Source organism: Alligator sinensis, unplaced genomic scaffold, assembly GCF_000455745.1.
Source record: "Alligator sinensis unplaced genomic scaffold, ASM45574v1 scaffold505_1, whole genome shotgun sequence".
Lineage (NCBI taxonomy): Eukaryota > Metazoa > Chordata > Crocodylia > Alligatoridae > Alligator > Alligator sinensis.
The window spans coordinates 2488258-2509106 of NW_005841940.1; the positions used below are offsets into that span (position 1 = coordinate 2488258).

Here is a 20849-nt window from a genome sequence, read left to right on the forward strand (position 1 = left end):
CCAGCCAGGGTGCGGCAAGGAGGGGTGCAGGACAGGGCTGTGGGTGGCTCATTCAGGTAGATGGGCAGGGAGGCGGCTCCTGCCACTTCATGCACCCCAGTGAGAAGCATGTGCCCACCCTGGATTTGTGCGTGGGATGGGCTTGGAGCTGGGGGATGCACTGGCCTCTTCCCAGCAGGAGGTCTAGGCTAGGGCTGCAGTTGCAGGGGAAGGGGGGGGCAGCAGTGGGGAGGGGGTGCTATGGGAAATTTTGGGATGGCTATAGGCCAGCCCCACCATCAGGAAGAGGCCAGCACTGCCCCTGGCCCCGAGTCCATAGTGGGCAGCCTGCCCTCATCCTGCACACACATCCAGGGGGCACATGCCCCCACACCTCCCCTGGGCATGCACGCAGCAGCTGCTCTGTCCTGTGACCCGTCCCAGCTCAGCAGTGCCTGCCCAGCCCCATTCCCTCGCTCACCGTGCGGCTTCAATCTGCCGTGCCCCCCCAACTGAGTGGCCAGATGCTGCTCTCCAAGCTGCCAGACTGTGTGTGTGCACGTGGCATTTATCGGTGACATTATCAGCTATGCCAGCCAGAAAAGCCGATTGATGATGATATCAATTTTTCTTTTATTGGTGCTGATCTGATGTCTATCTGTGTACCTCTACCCACAATATATTAATTGCTGTGGCCCCTATAACTACATATAGGTCTTTTTTTAATCTTATGGCTGCCTTGATCTGTGTGAGGAAAATCGGATAGACATGGGGCCGCTTCAGCTTCTTGATCTGCTCTGGCATTTCTTACTGGTACAGAGAGACCAACATGGGAGTGAGAATCTATCTCCCTCGTCTTGACTGGCTAAAGCTGTGGTGCTCCTTGTTAGACTGAAGGTGTTTGGAGAATACCAGCTCTTAATTTTTTACTTTTCTGCCTCTTCCCTTCTCCCCCCTCTCAACCCCAAAAAGTATTAGAGCAGTTTTTTTCTGTTGCAAAGAACTCTGAAAGACCATAACTATGGATTTCTCTTGTAAATCTTGGAGTTTACAAACATGATTCACAAGATAAACCTAAAAGTGATAACCATTGTGTGGTACCCTGGTTGAGAATCACTAAGTTAAATTCTCTGTGGTTTAGACATCCTAGTTTGTTTGGTTGTGTTTTTTTTCCTCCCATCCTTTATGAGCTCTGAAAGAGGGATGAGGAAGGGAGTGACAAAGCTAAAAAGCTTTGCACAATTTGCCTGTTGTTGGCTCAGCTCCTTCATCTACCAGTGACATCAAAAGTGCTACTTCAGCATGCCACCAGCTTCTGCCTTGCATGCAGCTGGACTGGACATCAGTTCAGTCTGCTATCTTCATGGTTCAAGTGGACCTCGTATTTATTGCTCTCCTTCCCCGCCTCTTCTACCGTACTTCAGCCTAATTTTGAAAGGGCAGTCAGGCCATCATGATCTCGTCAGTATTTGCTCCTGTCAACCATGATACTAGTTCTGGTGCACACCTATTCTATTAGGAGGTGGACTGAGATTATCAGCTCCATTGTTTCTAAGCAACTGTTAAGACTTCTGGACCTCTAACAGGTTACCAGTAAACCAAAGATTTTTTTCTCTCCTTTAATGTTTCTATGATCAGTCCAGTTCCTACTGATTACTTCACAAAGTTGTTAATGGGTAGCTGTAAACCTAATTTGGAAGTAACCTGTGAAGTGTTTTTTCTGAACTAAAACGCACAACACTCTTACAGTGCATGAGTCACTTCCAGTGGAATGTGCAGGTATGGAAGTCTTGAGTGCATGAGTAACACCGACTGCCATACTCCGAGGCCTGTGTTTTCCCTGGGGCTTTGAATTCATGCTGTAACTAGAATGTAATGAAAAGCTGCCATCTAAGATGCATTCTGATTTTTATCATTTGGGTGGAACTGAATGGCTGCATTTCTAAAGTATTGCTCATTGCAAGAGTCTCGCTATGCTTCCCCCTTCCATCCATTGAGGTCAACATGTTTTCTAAACTAATGGACGTCTCGGGCACCATGAAACTAAGTAAGCATTGTCTGAAGTTAAATCTGGATGGAGTTGACTAGGGTCATGCAGAAAGCTTGTAGCAGAGACAAGAGCAGGACCCAGGTCTTTTGATCCTGTCCTGTGCTCTGTCAATAAGTGTCCTACTGGATTAATGTTTTGTTCTCTAATAACTTTTTAAGTCTCCTCCTAAAACTATAAAGACCAAATGCAGAGGTACTTGGAATTTTTTTTTAACCAGCACTTGTTTTTACCGCATGCAGAGAGTAATCAGTTTTGTCAAAATATAACTCCTCAGCTAAGACAAATCCCAGAATCAAACTGACTTGACACTGACGTTCATTAACATGTCTGCTCAAAATCTTGTTTTAATATCCACTCTTATCAAATTGTGCTCAAGGGAATTGCTTTATTTTTATAGCTGTACCAGTGCATGGTTGTACAGAAATTTCCAATTAAAGAAAGCATAACTGACTAATTTTTAAATAGGTTCTCTAGAAATGTGCAAGATCTTAATCCTGGTATGTTTCTCTAACTTTTACATTTCCAAGGTAGTTTGTCACCCAGCGCTGTTCAGCAGATAAATATACTTGAGGGAGACTTTCCTGCTTTGTTCTTGGGGAAACTTGTAGCTACTAGCACTTTTTAATTAAACTTTTTTGTGAAGAATAGTTTGAGGGGTGGTTGTGTTTTTGTTTTGTTTTGTTTTTTTACCTTCAGAGTCAGCGTTGTAGAAAATTTCAGAAGGCAAAGTGGCAGTACTATCTCACCTTAGTACTCATCTGCTATGCAGCACTCTAGTGTCAAATGTTTGTTTTGTGGATGATTATCTTTTTATTGGAACTGCATGGCATTTAGGACAAGCTTTCAAATGCAAGGCTTTCTTCATCAGGTCATGTTTTAAAATTCTTTGTAATGGAAGCAAAGCTGTCTTGGGAACACTTCAAAATAAAGAGTTGTGTTTAGAATCTGACTTAATGTAAGGAATTGTTGAAGTCATGTGGCCCTAGTCCAGGTAAATGGGGTGATGGTCTAAACCTTGTACGTAGCCCAAAAATCTTTGTTCCTGGAATTTTTCATTCCCAGCTGGTGGTGGTTTGACCTTCAGGACAGGCAGGCAGTTTGGTAGAGAGAGCTTCTGTGAAGCCAAGGCTGGGTAAAATGCACTTTTCATCAGAGCATGGAGGACATTGCTTCTTTAAATTGTTGATTCAGACTAGTAAATGCACCTGTTTAGTGTTGTAAACATTGTGGCCTGCTTGGAATAATTGGTGCATTTTTATGAATTATGAAACGGTGTACACATGTTTTAACTGAAAGTCGATTTGGATGGACTTCAGAAAATGCATACACAGCAACAACAGGAGGTACTTTAGAGGGTAAATGGCCAGCAGTCTCTTGAGTAGATCCTCAGGAAGTGTGGGATGTTTCTAGCTAACTTGTTTCTGTGACCCCGGTGATGTGTGTCAGTCAGTAAATAGTGCTGAGTATAAAATTCTGCATTTCACCAAGTTTATTTAAATGAGAGAGAGGAAGGATTTAAATGAGCAGCTTTTTTTCTTTCTTTTTTAAAGATTAGGTGTATTAACTGGTTTCAAGTTTGACATCCTTGTAGGTCTTGCTTTCAAAGTTGTGCAAGAGCTCTTCACTCTCCCCACTTAAAATTTTATCATAGCTTTAATATAGTGTGAATCTATACGAGCTTCTGAACTTTCTGGCTTCTGAAAATTGCTAGATGCATCAAGCTCCCAGTGACTGCAGAGACTGGAGATTGTAGGTACCTTTTTTACAATAAAGGAACTTTTGCTTAAAGGACCAGTGTCATCCCCATTTAGTATTTCACATCACTTAAATCTAATACACTATTTTAAATGCAGGCTAGGTATGTAAGAAGCCAGTTTTGGAGCAGCTGGTACTAAATCTGTCTTTCAGCAAGATATTGTAAGGAACCTTTTAAAGTCTTTGCTAAAAAGATTTAAAAGTTAGTGCAATAGCAGTATGTAGAGGCAAAGCATATATTTCCTACAGATTTAAAGAAACTGAAGCTTCTTGTAATTTAAGGCCCCTGTTCAGAGCTCTTTTAAAACGAGCTAGGATTTTAAGCTGAAGATCATTTCAGGCTATGTGGTCTTGATGTTGGCTGTGGGCAACTGTATCCTATACTGATAATAGACCAGGGGCACACCACTTGTAGAAAGCCAGATACAAGTATTTAAATTGGGAGTGGCTGACCTTTTCTGGCAGGTGTGCCATGACTCAATCCTTGCTGTTGCTCTGATTTCCACTTCCCAAAGGCATACCTGCAGTACCAGACTGGAGGCAGGGGGGCTTGAGCAGGGGCAGGACACTGCTGCAAGAGCCACAGCTGCTGCACCCTCATAATGTGAGGGAAGATCCAATACTCCACGTTCAGCTGTGGCTACAGGGCCAGGGACGGATCAACTCGGCTCTTGGTGGTAACACCATCCTGTCCTGGTTGTGTGGCTCCACCCCCTGCCTCTGTTCTGGCATCTCCCTTTACTGAGTGCCTGGGGTTTGTCACGGTAGCCATTTGTGCCAGTTGTCTCTCATGCCACAAGTTGGCAACCTTGATTTTAAATGTAACATGCGACTGGTGCGCTGGTAGAAAGATCTCCAAGATGTCAAATGCGTCTGACTTGCTACTCTGTTTAGAAATACGAAATACTATGGAAGGCTCTGGTTCAGAATAGCCATGACGAGAACTGGAGTTATTGTGCAGAACTAGGAAGACTTCGTTAATTGATGCTTAAAAGTTTTTAACTGTAAGGACTAGAGGGTTTTCCTAACAGTGGAAGCTTTGCTTCTGTCATGTGAATTGCATTTGTTCTCATGCTCACCTATGGAAGTGGCATTACTTCCATAAGGGAGCAGGATTTGTTCTGCCTGTAAAACTGGAAACTACTGTTAAGCTACTAATACTGCTATTCTGGCATTCCCCCTCTTTCTGAACACTTGCTGTCATAACCACCCAAATAAAAAAAAAAAAAAAAAGAAACAGGGAAGGGGGTAGTAAAACCTTTAAACTGTTGCAGCAAGTCAGATGTGGTCAACAATTACAAAGCAGCTAAACAAGAAGTACTTCTAGGAGAAATTAATAATTAACTAAAGCTGATGCTTGTGAGCAAGTGTTACTGGCTATTCTGCTGCATATCTTTGCATCTCTTATCCCTCATTTTCATTATGAAATAGGAAGAAACATATGGCTGTAACAGGAAAGACCCATCTTGGCATTGCTCCTCTAAATACTCAAACAGGAAGTGCTGGTCAAAAAAAAAAAAAAAAAAAAGGCTAAAGCTAGAATCTTCCCTTCTCCTTTTCATATGAAATTCATTCCTTTGTTAGCTGCAGCTACATTGATTTAGAAAGCTGCAGTGGCTCCCTATGCTGCTTTTGTCCAACTATGATAGTCATAGGAATGTGAGACTCCCTATAGTGACAAACATATTTGATCAAATAGTGAAGACTTTCTTTTAAAAGGCTGTAATGTTGAAGTAATAGTGTACATACTGTGTTGCTTTGAAATAGACACTGCATCTAGGTTACTTCTGATATTAGCCTTAATAGTATTGTTTTACATTTGAGCTAAAGATAGTGTTGTGCATATGAAATGTAAGCTGTATACTTTCCCAGTGGACAGACTGAAATGTACATGTTTTTTGGCTCAACTCGCTTAATTTGTCTCATGGGTAAAATATAACTTGGATTTAAAATTTATTTTTCTTGTACTAAGCACACACCTGAAGTTTAAGAAGAAATTTAGTTGATGTCAGAATGGAAAAAATCTGTTCCAAGAATCTTGTGGATTTTAGTTTTTTGGGGGTTTTTTATTCTTCCTTTTTAATCTTTAAATGTAGTATTGTTTTGCCTGTCTTCTGATGGGTTTATTATTTATGCTTGGATGATGTTCCCATGTATGATGATAACACTCTTTTCTATTATACAGGTTGGAGATATTGTGAAGGTTACAAGGATGAATATAAACGGTCAGTGGGAAGGTGAAGTCAATGGCCGAAAAGGGCTCTTCCCATTTACACACGTCAAAATAATTGACCCTCAAAACCCAGATGAGAATGAATGATTCCCACTGCCTGACTTACCCTGCTGCTTCATTTTTATGGCTATCACTAGCATTGTTTGAGGTGGGATGATGACTATTAAAGACACGTTGCTAGCATTGCCCATTTTTCCAGCTTGCTGCAGTTTGACGGTTGTTTTAATAAACTTGTGGAATGCACATGACTGAAGTCACCTGCTGACTCTCATACCATAGTTGCATCATCGAGAATGTAGTTTCAATTCTAGATTATATTGGGCCTTAAGCTGGAGAAGACTGAAACAGGCATATAGGAGGTAACAAGCAAGAAAAATCTTTTTCCTGTCAAGACTCTCAAGGACATGTTCTAGCCTGTTCAATAGGAGAAGAGTTGCCTCAGATCAAATACAAAACTTGTGGATCACTGTCCAACAAAGAGCAACAACAGTAATGCAATTTTGGGGCTGAGACTGAGTTGGTTTTAAGAAAATAATCTGTCCTAAGGCAGTACAGTCAAATACTGGCCTCTTTAAAAGACAATAATTGAAGCTTGTGTATTCTGAGCAGCTGTGTTAACAAGGCTGTTTTTGTGATACTACTCTTAAAGCTTGCTGTTGACCTTTTAGAAATAAAGTTTGTGATTTGAAAGCAAATAACCATTTGAAAAAAAACTGCATTGAAGCAGAGACATTTATTTATAAGGAAATTTATTAGTTGTTACACTCCTAGCCTGTGTTGCCATTTTTTCCCAAAATGGATTTTTGCAGATAACTGAATGGGCATGTAAAAGTTGATGACTGCAAGCACTGTAACTGTAGAAAATGAACTTTAAAGGGAAACACTTAAGCTAGATTTACACAGATTTTGTACTAGCCCTAACTAGTCTGGTAAGACTACATCTCTCTTCAGACATGATAAATTACATGGGTAAAGTTCTGTTGTCACTAAGCTATTGCCTGGAGCTATTGGATGCCCTGATTTGTCACAGAGGGTGCGGAAGTCAGAAAACAGTAGTGCTGAATAAATTAAGATCTTTAAACCATTTCTGCATAAATTCTCTAACCTCCAGAACTCTAGGGGTGTAGGATCCTGCCTTCTCCCACCTCTCTTCTGCAAACACCATGCCCTTATTTCCAGTGTTTGGGCATCTTACTGCCCTTCTTTTGTAGCAGCTGATACTCCACTGTCCCAACATCTTGTTTTGCCTCTCTCTCACTCGGCACCCACTGAGAATCCAAGGCTTGTGAAAGCCAACTGTGTGGATTTTCCCACATGTGACAGTGTCAAACTCTGGAGAGGAACAGACTTAAGGGTGCCTTGGACCAGTATAGCTTATCTGTCTTCTCAGATGCACACCAAGTATACCACTGATCTTGCATCCACACTAGGATTGACCTGTTTATCCTTGACTAGACTCGTACAATTAAAGCAGTACAACTTGTGTCTAGACAAGCCCTTAACTTTGTGTTCGTGGCATGAAAGTTTAGGTATATTGACATTTTCTACCTGCCTCTTAAAATGCATTTTTAAGGTGAAATGAAATGCTCCTTTTAAAACAATGAATGCTGATTTTAATAGAATATAGATGGAAACAATTATGAAACTACGTTTTGGGTAGTCCTCTAATCAGTCTTTGTAGGAGATTTCTAATCTAAACAGCTGGGTGACGCATTTGTTGTGGAGTTGTCGATATTCCAGAATACCTTAAGGTATAGCAAAATGTAGAAATATTGCAAATAAAGTTCATATTTCAAGTCAGTTTTTCTAAATTCTGAATTATTTTGTTTATGTTTTCATCTTAAATTGAGATGTGTATGATTATGGGCTCTTAAACCCTTGGACATGTTGCTCTTAACTCCAATTGAAGTGCCTTGAGATTAAGTAGAAGGCACTGAAGAAATGCAGTATTTTGCAGCAAATAATTCAGTACTGGAGGGGTTAAGTTTTTAACGAAAGCATCTCATTTCACACTTAAATACATCTTGTAGTGCTGATCACATGGCTGGACAGTCTGGAGGGACTAGTCTTAAAGCATTTTACTGCCAAACAAACTTACTGTGAAGTAGAATAGCATTGATTGAATTACCTGGTGCTTTGGGAAGAATTCTTGACAATGGGCATTGTGCTGTCCTCTGCTATGGTAATAGTTGTACAGTCATAGAAACTAACCGATGAGTGTCCCTGTGTGTCTGTGCCCTGACACCACCTTAAGTTGTTATGGAAATTGTACTACTGAAAGTACTCTTGTGAATATATGAACTGTACTAAACTGTCTGCCACATGCAAATCCTGTTTTAGTCCTGGCCCAGTGACTGATTGACAAGTGTCTTCAGAAGGCAGATTGGAGGGTTTCCCTCTTTTTCTAAAATTTGGAACACTGAACTATCAGATCAACAATCACCTGGGTAAGAGCTCTTGATGCTTTCTCTAAAATAAAACCACTTTCTTAAATGCTCTTCCTCATTGGATACCTTTTTATTTGGAACAGCATAAGCAGTGCTCTGGATTTATTTATTGGTTTTGATCCCACAAAAGTGGACCACTTTCCCTTCCAACTATGCAAAAACGTCAGTCAGTGATCAGTGTCAGAATGCAATAGCACAGCAATGCATGGTGGCCCCTCGTGCAAAGAAAAAAATCCTACATCTCTAGTTTTGGGCCACTCTCGGACTCCATGCTTCTGTGAGGAGGGGATGTTTGGTTCACCTGTGTTGCGCAGTTTAAATGTAGCATGTTGAACAGGTTAAGTTGACTGTAAACTTGCATCAAACTGTCCTTTGCAATTTTGTAATAAGACACAAGTATTTTCATACAAAAACTGCATTTGATCATTTTTTTTTTTTTCTTTCGATGACTGGTTTCTCAAGATCCTGTGTTGCATGCTGTGCTGTTGGCATTCGAGAGACTCTTAAACTTGTGGACAAAAAAACTTACTGTCAGTGTAGATGTTCTTGGGAATAAACATGCTTAATGAATCCTGGAAGTTTATCAAGTGATGGCTTCAATCTATGCATCATTAAATGGACCATGTTCCACACAACTTTTCTGTAGTTTGTCTGGGTTTCTAACTAGCAACTGGTGTAAATGTCAGTTGTCAAAACAATTAACAATGAGAGGTTTGCTGTTTGACTCCTGTTTATGTACATAAAAACACTGAAGCCTCTGACCAGTCCGACAAGTTAAAATGGAAACTGTTCTAATCCATGTCCACATCACTGGGTAAGCGCTAACTTTAATTCATTGTTTACAAATTGGGCAGGAAGAAACAAAAGGGAATATCCTGTTTTTGGGTTAAGGCTCTCGAGTCTGAACATTATTTTTGTAAAGGGAAAAATTGCATTTTTGTGCCATTTCATGTGCCTGTAACATAACTTTTTATATTGTATTAACATCCTGGGAATGAGTGGGCTGCCATCTTTTTTGTTTGTTTATAGTAAAGTTTTCAAGCATCTCTCAATAGCTGCATTTGCCAGTGAGACCTGCCTCTTTTAGTCTTTTACTGCCTTTTGGGACCAGTAGAAGTGTTCCTGTTCCTGTATAGTTGTCAATTTCTGTTTACTTAATTGTGTATTAAATGAAAATGTGTTCTGGGATAAGGAAATAATTCTGCAGAGGGAAAGGTGGCCTTGTATTTGAGACAGTCTTCACTGTGTAAACATTAAACAGCTGATGTAATTTAAAGACCATGAACTTCAGGCAATAATATTAAGTGTAAGCTTTTAAAGTTTATTTTGGGGATCATAGCTTGTTTTATTTTTTGTGCTATAAAATTAACAGTATTAAATGAATTATATTCTTAGAACACATGGAGTGTCTTTCTTAAGCTTAGTGCCTTTTTATTTTCCTACTCCATTTATTTCATAGCACTGGTCCAAACATCAAGCCAGTAGGCTTTTTTTTTTCCTTCTTCAGTGCCCTGTTTGTACAGTCTAAATAAAACTTGCATCAACTTGCAGTACCATTTGTTGTCTTAGTCTTGAAACTTTCTTTAGTATTAACAGAGCACTTGAAATTCTTGCTTTGTCATCACTGACCTGTAAATCTCATACATGAGCTCTTAAAGAAGTGTTCCCAAGACCACTGGGGAGAGAAGTTTTCTGTGTGATCTCACCTGCTCCTCACTGTTACCTTCTACATTTTATCTTCGTGTATCCATCCTCCAAAACATACTGGTCTGCCAAAAAGCCTGGTCTGAGCAGTGGAGCCACTTTTGTATTCGTAATCTCTGTTTGTCCACATGCAGAGACTTGTTTTTTGGGGTTTTTTTATTTTGTTGTTTTTACCCTGGAAACAATTTTTGTCTGGCTTCTGTGGTGCTACTCCTATCCATAAGTTATGCTCCTTTTTGCTAAAAACGAGTTCTAAATGTAGATATGGACAGCTTATGCCTCTTCCAGTGTCATACATTGAGTTTGCTCTGTACAAGGACTAGTCTACACACTTGGCAAGTATCAGGCTTACAGACACTATGCGACATTTAAAATACTGCAGAATGAATTTGCATACGAACAAGCATGCTACTGCAGCCACTTCATATGAAAGACCCAAGGGTCCCACTCCTTTCTCAGGTGTCTCTTATCTGAAGTGGCTTTAATTGGGATGAATTTCAAATGGTTGCTCAGTGAAGACCAAGAACCTCTAGTTTCATAGAGTTGGGAGCAGGAAACTCAACATGCTAGGGAAGGAAGAAACTTATTTTTAAAAAGTCTCTGGAGGGAATAGTCTAAAACACTAAGTGCCACTTGAGTCATCTGTTGCAGGGGAGAGGCTTAAACAATAATTTGGCTACAGCCAACAAAGTTAAATTGCTCTAGTTTAGTAAAAGGGGGGAAATGCATCTTGGTACAATGTTTGTTTCATTTCTCCTTTTTCCACTGTTTCACTCTAAAATCACCAGTGCCATTTGTCTTTTAAGAGTAATCAGGTGTCATAGGAAAACTTGGAGTGGGCCTTATCACATCTGCAGGTGTTCACCTTCCTTAAACTTGGAGGACAGGAAGTGCTGAAAGCAGTTTTTTATCCTACATCCATAGAGTTAGCCATCCTCTGTACTCCTGTCATTACAGCCCCCTGCATCTATGTCTACTGCAGCGTGCAGCACTTGAAGCATAAAGGCAGTTTCCAGTTCTAGCACTTGGCTTCCATATCCAACAGCTCTTGCCTTTTAAAAGGAAATTTAAATTAATAGCTTGGACAATTAACACACAGGAGAACACAGCGTGTGGGTTATGACAGGAAGGTATTTCCACTTAACAGAAAACTATAAGCAAGATCAACACTTAAGCAAGCTGAAATGGGCTGTAGTTTACAAGATCCACCCCCCCACCCCCCCAAGTGTTTTTTTGAATAATTTTTTTCTTATTCAGCAGCCTCTGTTACCTGTATCTGTTTGGAGAGGGGGATCTAAGACCTAAAGTAAATTATGAAAAGATGAGTGCAATAGCTGTGAGTTGGAAAGAAAGCAAAATCCAAATGTGTGTATTTATTTTCTGTCACAAGATGAAAATGGCAGGTCTGGGAAACTAGCAATGTGCACACTACTGCAACACTTCTTGCTGTTCCAGTTGGTAGCCTGTATTGGAGCAGTACAAGATTCCCAACTTCACAAATGGTCTCTTGTAGGGAACAGCAGCACCAGGTCACCCTGTGGACCCCCACTAGCTCTACCCTCCTCATAATGATGAAAGCGATTACCCTTCTTTCTTTGGTATTTCCCTCCTGATGTTGAACACCTTCAAGCTTCCAAATGAAACTCCTGCCCCTGCCCTCTGATAGCTATGTAATGTCTGCCAGCAGCTGAACACCTAATCTAGAAGCAGCAGCACTATCATAAATTCTCTCATAAAGACTTTTTTTTTCCAGTAAGGACTTCTAACAGCCAGTGATTCTCATCAGTCGCATGTCACCCAATAAAGGAGTAGGAGAGAAATGTGAGGGAATTCCCTGTGTCATCACTTTGCTTTGCAGAAGCATTTACCTCAGAAACAGCACCTCTGAGCTAGGAAGCATTAGACATTAGGATGTCTTAATTTACATATACAGATATGAACACATTGACTTGAACACATGGGCAGTCAGACTCTCCCGTGCTCTACAGGAAAGGGGTGCAGGGCTGTAACAGTCAAGCCAGCATGTACATTTCAAGTCTCCTTTCTGCCTGGTGCCAGCAAAATGTCTCCTCAAATTAGCATGGAAAATGGTTTAACTGCTGCTTCCATTATGGGCAGGAGCTCGCAAAGTTGAATGGCATGTAACTCGTCCTTCACAGTTCTAAAAACAGGTCTGCCCTGCATGTGTTCTCGGTTAAGCTATTTGCAGGGTGGGTTCATGGCCACTTCCATGCGTACGTTATAAGGCTACCTAGTGTGGCCAGTGTCTAAGCATACATAATATTGCTGGCAGTTGTCTGGTTTTGTTCACTTCAAGCAATCTAATTCTGGGAGCCAACAGTTCTGCCAGGTTCATGGGGACACCTATGATTTCTGATGTTCCTTAGCTGAAGAATCTCTTCTGCTTTTTATCTAAGTTGAGGAAATATGCTTTGGGATGCAACAAATTGGATTTTATCACACCATATAAATGAGAAGTATCCTTTCATGTTTCTGTCTGTACACACAGTTGAATGTAGTTGGCTCTAGTCTTTCCAGCAAAAGACTAGAATTTAGTAATTACAGCTATGTAAGACAATCCAGCGAGTGCCTTCTGCTACAATTCTTAAGGATGAGGTGATGGATAGGGATCTCCGTGAATCATGGAGAAAGCGCTCCCCACAGCAGCTCCTTTAATTTATCCTCCTCCCACCCCACCCCACCCAACCGCCTCTGATTAGCTGCGGGGCCCTGCCAGCCTCCCACTTGCTGCTGATTGCTGGGGAATTGAAAAGCATTTCCCCTCTGCCAGCTGTGGGGAAGGGGGGAGCAGCAAGCATCAAAACAAGAAAAATAAAGGAGTTCCTGCAGGTGGCATTTCCTTCGTGATTTACAGAGATCCGAAGTGATGGATTGTGGATGTAAGCTACTCTCTTCCCAGAATTATTTGCTGCCTGGAAGAGTTTACTTCCTCTTCTACTATCATAAGATTTGACTTGACCTTAATCCTTTCTAGGTTTTTTGTTTTTAAATAATTTCCAGTACTGCATGGTCAGAGGTCTGTTTGAATTCTCCCACTTTCTGGCCAGGTTATTCTCAGCCCAGCATTTCTTTTAAAAAAAAGAAGGTACTGTTTACAGAATTTAAATGTCCTGAAATCATGAGCCCCCACTTCACTTAGTTTTGTCAAGGTACTTCAGCCCTATTTTGAACTAAAGGTCTGTTGTTTGTCCCTGTGCGTATTTATACAGCCCTCGTATTATATAACCAAGCAACCAGGTGCAGCCTCCTTGCCTATTCCAGTTTTTCCAGGATGCCAACTGTGGGAACAAGGTAGATGTTCATCCACTAGTAACTAGAAACAACTCCCTCATCTTCCACAGGTTAAAAGTCTGGTCAAGTTTAATGGGTACTAAAAAAGTTCCACATCTCTTCATTACCAGGCCCCCAAGCTACACGAGACCCTACATTTGTTGGTATCTTAATCCCAACTCACAGGCAGAGAAATGCTTCCTACTTCAGAGTTGCAACTGAATTGTCATTGCTGTCACGTGCAGGCCTACTTCCTGCACGGGTCATTTGGAATCTGGGAATGGCATACAAGCTATTCCCTTGCCCAAATCCATGCAGTTTTATCTATTTCTCTAGCATTTTTATAAAAGATATTCCATAGTTTCCTGTGCCTGAACTGATGCAATGATAAAATGGTTCTGCTGATCTCCTCCTTGTAAAGTCACCCGGATTCTCTACCTAGTATGCTGTGACTGTTATAAATAAATACACTGTTAAAACACAACTCAACACCTGCTACCAATAAATACATTTTCTTATTACAGTATAAGGGCAGAAGGAACTGGCAGTGCAAAAGGAAGGAACAGCCAGGACAGTTCTAGGCTGGCAAGTAAAGACTCCTTCATGTGGGCATTCAAGACGGCCTCTACCCATTACGCAATGTCTTGTACGTGTTAAAACCACACACCCGCCTGATACCTCTTGAGCTAGTTTTTATTCTTGTTGCCCTGGGGAGCAGTTTATGCTCAAATCTCTTCCTGGGGAATTGGCAAGTCACAGTATAAAAGCTGGAAGCTTAAGTATAAGTGAGCAAAACTGAGGAGACTGCATGGGAAGAACCCAAGGTGTTCTCCACATCCTGTATTGATAAACTGTGCCTCGCCTGTTGCAGAAGGGATCGAAGGAGACGCAGACTTTCCTTTCATCCTGAAATCTAGCCCAGGTACCCAGTCTTTCTGACTCCCTGCCCAGGCTGACCCCGAACAGCCTCCTGCTTGAGAAGGAATGGCAAAGTGATCACAGATCTTCCACTCTGTTCCTGTTGCTTGGCCTACCCAGGAGCACCTGGCAACAGTTCCCTTTTCCCAGCTCTCCCCACCAGCCAAGCCCAAGAAAGCAAGCTTCTTGGCAAGTGGTAAGAAATATGAGAAAACTAATGACAAACAAAATGTAAACCCAGCTGGACTTCATGTGGCAAAATACAGGGCAAGCTGCCAGAGTGGCTTAACTACGCACAAAGCTGCATCAGTTTATTTTAAAGCAATTTAGTTAAACCACAATGGTAGACAGCTTAAACCTGATTCGCATAGGCTTAACTTGCACCTATACATTGGGGTTACTCATAGGAAAAAGTTGCCCTAGTTTAAGGTATTGTTTTAAACCAATTCAGCTAAACCAATGCAAATGGCTATGTGACCATATTTATTTCAGATTAAACCAGACTTATTTGAGTTTAATTATAGGCCAGTTAGTCTCACCTCTATCCTTGGGAAAACCTTTGAAAAAATTATCAAGGATCACATTTGTGGGAGCCCAGCAGGAAAAATAATGCTGAAAGGCAACCAGCATGGGTTCATTGCAGGTAGATGCTGCCTGACTAACCTTGTTTCTTTTTATGACTAGGTCACAAAATGCTTAGACGTAGGAGTCGAAGTAGATGTCATCTACTTGGATTTCAAGAAGGCCTTCGATACGGTATCTCATCTATTCTCATAAACAAATTGAGTGGCTGTGACACAGACGATTACACGGTCAGGTGGGCAGCAAATTGGCTTAAGGGTTGCACCCAGAGAGTGGTGGTGGACGGGTCGGTATCGACCTGGAAAGATGTGGGCAGCGGGGTCCCCCCAGGCTCAGTCCTTGGACCTATGTTATTCAAGGTCTTCATCAGTGACTTGGATGAGGGCATAGAGAGCACTCTGTCCAAATTTGGGGATGACATGAAATTATTGGGCAAAGTGAACACACTAGTGGGAAGGGATTGAATCTAGGTGGACCTGGACAGGTTGGAAAAGTGGGCAGAAAAGAATAGGATGCAGCTCAACAAAGACAAGTGCAAAGTGCTGCACCTAGGGAGAAGGAATCACCAACACACCTATAGGCTAGGGGAGGACCTTCTCAACAGCACAGCAGCAGAAAGGGATCTTGGAGTCATAGTTGACTCCAAGATGAATATGAGCCATCAATGTGACAAAGTGATCAGTAAAGCTAATTGCACTACAACATGCATTAGCAGGTGCATCATGAACAGGTCCAGGAAAGTGCTACTTCCCCTCTATGCGGCGCTGGTCAGGCTGCAGTTGGAGTACTGCATCCAGTTCTGGGTGCTGCACTTCAAGAGGGATGTGGACAACCTTGAGAGGGTTCAGAGGAGGGCCACTTGTATGGTTAGGGGGCAGCATGTAAGGCCCTTCAAGGAGAGACTGAGGGACCTGGATCTCTTCAGCCTCCACAAGAGAAGGTTGAGAGGTGACCTTGTGGCCATTTACAAATTCATCAGGGGGTGGTTGCAAGAAATAGAAGATGCTTTATTTACCAGGGCACCCCTTGGAATAACCAGGAACAATGGCCACAAACTGATGGAGAGCAGATTTAGGTTAGACATCAGGAAGAACTTCTTCACAGTAAGGGTTGCCAGAATCTGGAATGGGCTCCCAAGGGAAGTGGTGCTCTCCCCTACCCTGGGGGTCTTCAAGAGGAGACTGGACAAACACCTAGCTGGGGTTGTTTGACCCCAGCGCTCTTTCCCGCCCAGGGCAGAGAGTTAGACTCAATGATCTATTGAGGTCCTTTCTGACCCTAACAACTATGAAACTATTAATTTAAATTGGGTGGGAACAGGTATAAGCTGAAATGAAATCAATGGTTTTGCTTCATTGTAAATAATCAATTTAAAAAACAGTTTACATCAAAGCAGTGCATCTTCATCTTAGAGAAAATGCCTTATAGATGCAAGCTAAATCAACTAAATTAACTGCTTCAAATTTTTTAAAATCAATTTAGCCAACCCCCTCAAGTGGCTGCACAAGTCAGTTTGCACTAATCTTAAATCAATTTAGTTTACTTTGGTTGTAGACTTCCCCCACCTGCAGTACCACAAGACGAAACCTAGGTACAATTCAAAGCCTGCTGTTAGGACTCAGACCCAACTTTACATCCCACAGGGACTCATCATGTTCCAGGGGAGCTGTGCTTGTTAGGTAGCTGATAATTAGTCTGCAGTTGGTTCTTCCACCTTCCAGTAGGGCATAGGGATTCCCTGAAGAAGCTAAATTAAGATTAGCCTACCTGTTATTGAGCGCGTAAATATGGTATACAATCATCAAATATACACCATCTCTACCCACAGCAAATAATGCCTGGGGCATATCTGAGGTACATAGACAGGGTGGGAGAGGCCAGGGAAACTTACTCCAGCCCTCTCCTCAAATAACCTTTCCCGCATGGGCTACCTCCATTGCAGGCCGAGGGAACGGTCTGTAACCAGAGCCCTCTCAGCACAAGCTATTAGCTTAGGCAAGCCCTGCAGCACCTGGCAATCAGAAGCAGAGTTATATCTGGGCTATCCTCAGGGAACAAACTCCCGGTTTGCAGTCCTGTCTGGCACATGCAAGGACAGCTGAAAGTCGGCTCCTCTACTCTGAAAAAATCCTATGCTTCCAGCCTTGCAGTTGGTGTAGTAATTAAGCACTAGGCCACAGAAGGCAGTTTGTTTTGTTGGCAATTATTAGCGCGCCTCAGGGGGTGCTGCAATAGTACTGATTCACAACTGCAGCATCGCAGTGTTGTACCGGCCTTATCTCACTAGCTCTCACAACACTCCTGTTCGGTAGGTCATTCTTACTGCCACATGTCACCAATGGGGAGGTGGAAACAATGACGCTATACAGCAAAAGTGTGAGCACAGCATTGTGCAGGCAGTTTTGCACACTCCTGACTCGCCTGCAAACATGTATTGTTGGTGCAGAAGCCCCAATGGGTGTGTGCAAATCTGGATATTGAAGCAATGTGTTTGCAGGCAAGTCAGGAGTGTGCAAAACTGGACAGACAATGCTGTGCTCGCACTTGTCCTAGATATCCTCATTGTTTCCATCTCCTGATTGCTGAGATGTGGGAGTTGAGTGCACACCCAAGCAGAGACGCACACAAAGTGGAAGGCAGAAGAGGGAGAGTACTGTACACTGTTTAAAAAATTTGCTTCAAAGGGACAGATAACAGTGGGTCAGTGACATAAATGGATTTAAAACTGCCATGCAAGCTCCTGATCAATCTACTCAACCAGTGGACCCCAACCCAAAGCTTGCAGGCAGCTCACCCTCCATAAAAGTCTCAGCAGTTTGACAGAAAGAACAAAGCACAATGAAACCCGCAGCACATTACTTGCTCGATACCGTTACTCATGGAGTAGTGAAGGTTGGGATGTGCTAGACATGCTGCCTCCCTTGTAATGCTAGAGGCCAAGAGGTACTAACAATAGCTAGAGATAAAAGATACCACCTCTAGCCCAGGAGTTTTGTTTGGCAGCTATAGATAAGGCACTCTCTCTGCATTCCTCTAGAGGTCAGTGTTACTATTGAATAGATGTGTAATAAAATAAGGTAAGGTTGCACAAGTCCATTTATTTGCTGTTACTGAAGCCAACACAGATTGCCAATGTGGGGCTTTTGTGCATATCCCGAGTTCTGCAGTTGTTAGTCTCAGGTCTGTTCACTCAAAAGCTACATGTTTACGATGCAATCAGGGGCTTTTTTGCTTTGGTTCATAAGTGCCAAAAGCAGATGTTACCTGGTTGGTTAAGTGCTGTCTGGGTGAGTAAAGTGAACTAGGATTTCTGTTTTCTGAGCTGTTGGGCTAATTAGACAAACCCTTGACCCAAGCACCTCCCCAGCCTCTCTCCACAGAGCCACACGTGCAGTGGGAGGGTGAAGAGTGCTCCCAGACATTCATGGCACAAAACTAAACAAGGTCAGAATGAGGTCTACAAATCAGAAACTTCTGGTGTTGAGGACCCACACTGTGTCCTAAACAGCAGCGGCTGCTCATACTAGACTGCCAGAGGACTTCCACAGACATGTAGGGACTAGGGAGACAGGCTAAGAAACCTGAAAAAAAGCAGTTGAACAACTGTCTGACTAATTCCCAACAGAGAAAACCATTAGCTCGGGGGTACACAGCCTGCATCCTGCCAGGGCACTTCCAGCAACCACCATCACCCCCAGTCCTTCATTTAACCACTTTATTAAATGAGAAAGGATAAGAAAACCCAGCAACTCCCAGGTCCTCGCTGTGCAGCATTTCATTTATCTGCAAGTGCAGCTACATGAGCAGCCTAGTTTCCTGCTTGTAAACAAGCTGGGGTCTCACAATCAACCAAGGAGATGCAAGCGGTGCCATCCCTCCAGGGGAAAGTGCATCTATACAGGCTTCAAAAATCCCTGGCACAGGTACCATCGTTTCACGACTGTCACTAGTGCTCTTGCATCAAGTATTGCTGTCACTGCAGGATACAGATCAAGAAAGGCTTTTCCAGCACAATCAGTTTTATATTTATTCCCAAATGAATGCTTTTCAAAATGCTTTTGTTGATTTAACTGTTGATTTAATAATGATTACATCAACACTACCATTTTGAAAGGCTCTGCTTTCCAGCCCTTTCTAACAGCAAAGCCAAGTTTTCAGTGTAAGTCTATATCACCAAATAGTAGAAGAGCAAATCTCTACAAGCAATTATCTGATCATTTTACTTTGATTCATTGACCAGAATCTCTTTTCTAACCTGAGCAATCATTGTTCCAAAATGCAAAATGCCTGGCAGCCTCTGAACAAGATTAACCGTGTAAAACACTGTCATTGGTAACCTCTCAAGTGACTATAAACACACGTCACTGCAGAACAGGAAGCCCCGTTGGTTTTATGATTTTGTAATTCAAAAATAACTCAATTTATTTAAAATAAAAAAGTCTGCATTGCCCCAGGGCTTTGCACTGACATTTTCAGGCCTCACATGGTTTTCCTGGAGAAAAACGAAAGCGAAGAAAAGCAGAGCGCGCACACAAGAACAGAAGAATAAGGAGCCCTCATCCTGACTCCATGGTCACAGAGGAGCACATCTTTCATTTCTTTAGAGCAGGGTGTCAGAGATCTGGCCCATGGAGCCCTATCATGTGGCCTGTGGTGCTGCCCATGAGTCTCAGACATGACCCACGCACTGCACGTGCCCTGCCCCAGACCAGCCCACTACCACATGCAACATGCACCAGCCCTGGCACCAGATGCGGCGCATGGGGCCGGTCTGGGGCACACATGGCGCTGGGTTGGAGCGCATGCAAGCAGCACCCAATCCAGTCCATGGACTGGCCCCGTGCTAAACTGGGCCTGATGAGTTTGATACCTCTGCCTCAGAGGTTCCCTGTGTGTGTCCTGCTTAGCCAGGAGGTGGCAGTACATCACTGCAATTAGTCACTTGGTGAATTTCCAGTACATGTTTTGAAATTAGTATTTCATATCCTTTGCCTCCTCATCCTCAGCAAAATGGTTCTCAAAGGGCACTCACAGTTATTGAAAACAGAGCTAGGACCACTCCTCTTATAAACATATTCCCCTAGGTTTCGATTATTCAAATACAGTGATCATGATCAGGCCAAAAACAGCCAGTTCAGAATCCTCCAAATGGGCAGAGCTCCTATGTAATAATATTATTTTGTACTTTGACAGCATCTTCTACCAGAGAAGGCACAACCTTCACCACATCTGTGTGGGCAAGGCACTGGGCCTACATGCAAGACACTAAGTCAGGGGCAGAGGTCAGACAGGAGTCCCAGGCTCTCCACTCTGTAGTTCTCTAACCCATAGGTGACACTTCCTCATGCAAGCCTCTCTTCCCCACGCTGATGCTAAACTTTCATTACCCTGGTAAAAGGAAACCAATTGCATCTTTACTATATCCTTAAACTTCTCTCCACCCATAAAACTAATAGGCCAAACCATTGATGTGACACTGTCAAGTACTTTATAATCCACTTACTACTTCTGACTCATGGACTCAGGCTGGCCTAAACTCCCCCTCTGGCAATGGGACTGAAGAGAAAAACCACTGCCTGGGTGCCAACTTTGTGACTTGATGTGGGCCAGAGTCCTACCTTCCTGGGCTGCCACAAGGTTTCATCAGCTACTTGTATAGCTTGCAGCCTCACAAATGGCAAGGCTGGCCATGCAACACTCGTGTGATTTTCAAACCATCTTCGGGTCCTGACATTAAGACTTCTTTGGTCATCTTTTATTTGATAAATAATGCTTTGACCCAAAGCCCAGTCTCCAGGCATTTCATAGATTCACAGATTCATAGATGTTAGGGTCGGAAGGGACCTCAATAGATCATCAAGTCCGACCCCCTGCATAGGCAGGAAAGAGT

At 42.5% G+C, this 20849-nt stretch overlaps 1 protein-coding gene across 1 annotated transcript in view; it reads left to right on the top strand.

Annotated features, from left to right (window-relative positions):
• CRKL (CRK like proto-oncogene, adaptor protein) overlaps positions 1–9861 on the top strand; it is a 15209-nt gene extending 5348 nt beyond the window's left edge. Inside the window, exon 2 of the mRNA XM_025199288.1 lies at positions 5970–9861. Coding sequence (XP_025055073.1) covers positions 5970–6104 — 135 coding nt within the window. The 3' untranslated portion in view covers positions 6105–9861. The remainder of the gene's footprint in view (positions 1–5969) is intronic.
• Positions 9862–20849: the final 10988 nt, after the last annotated feature.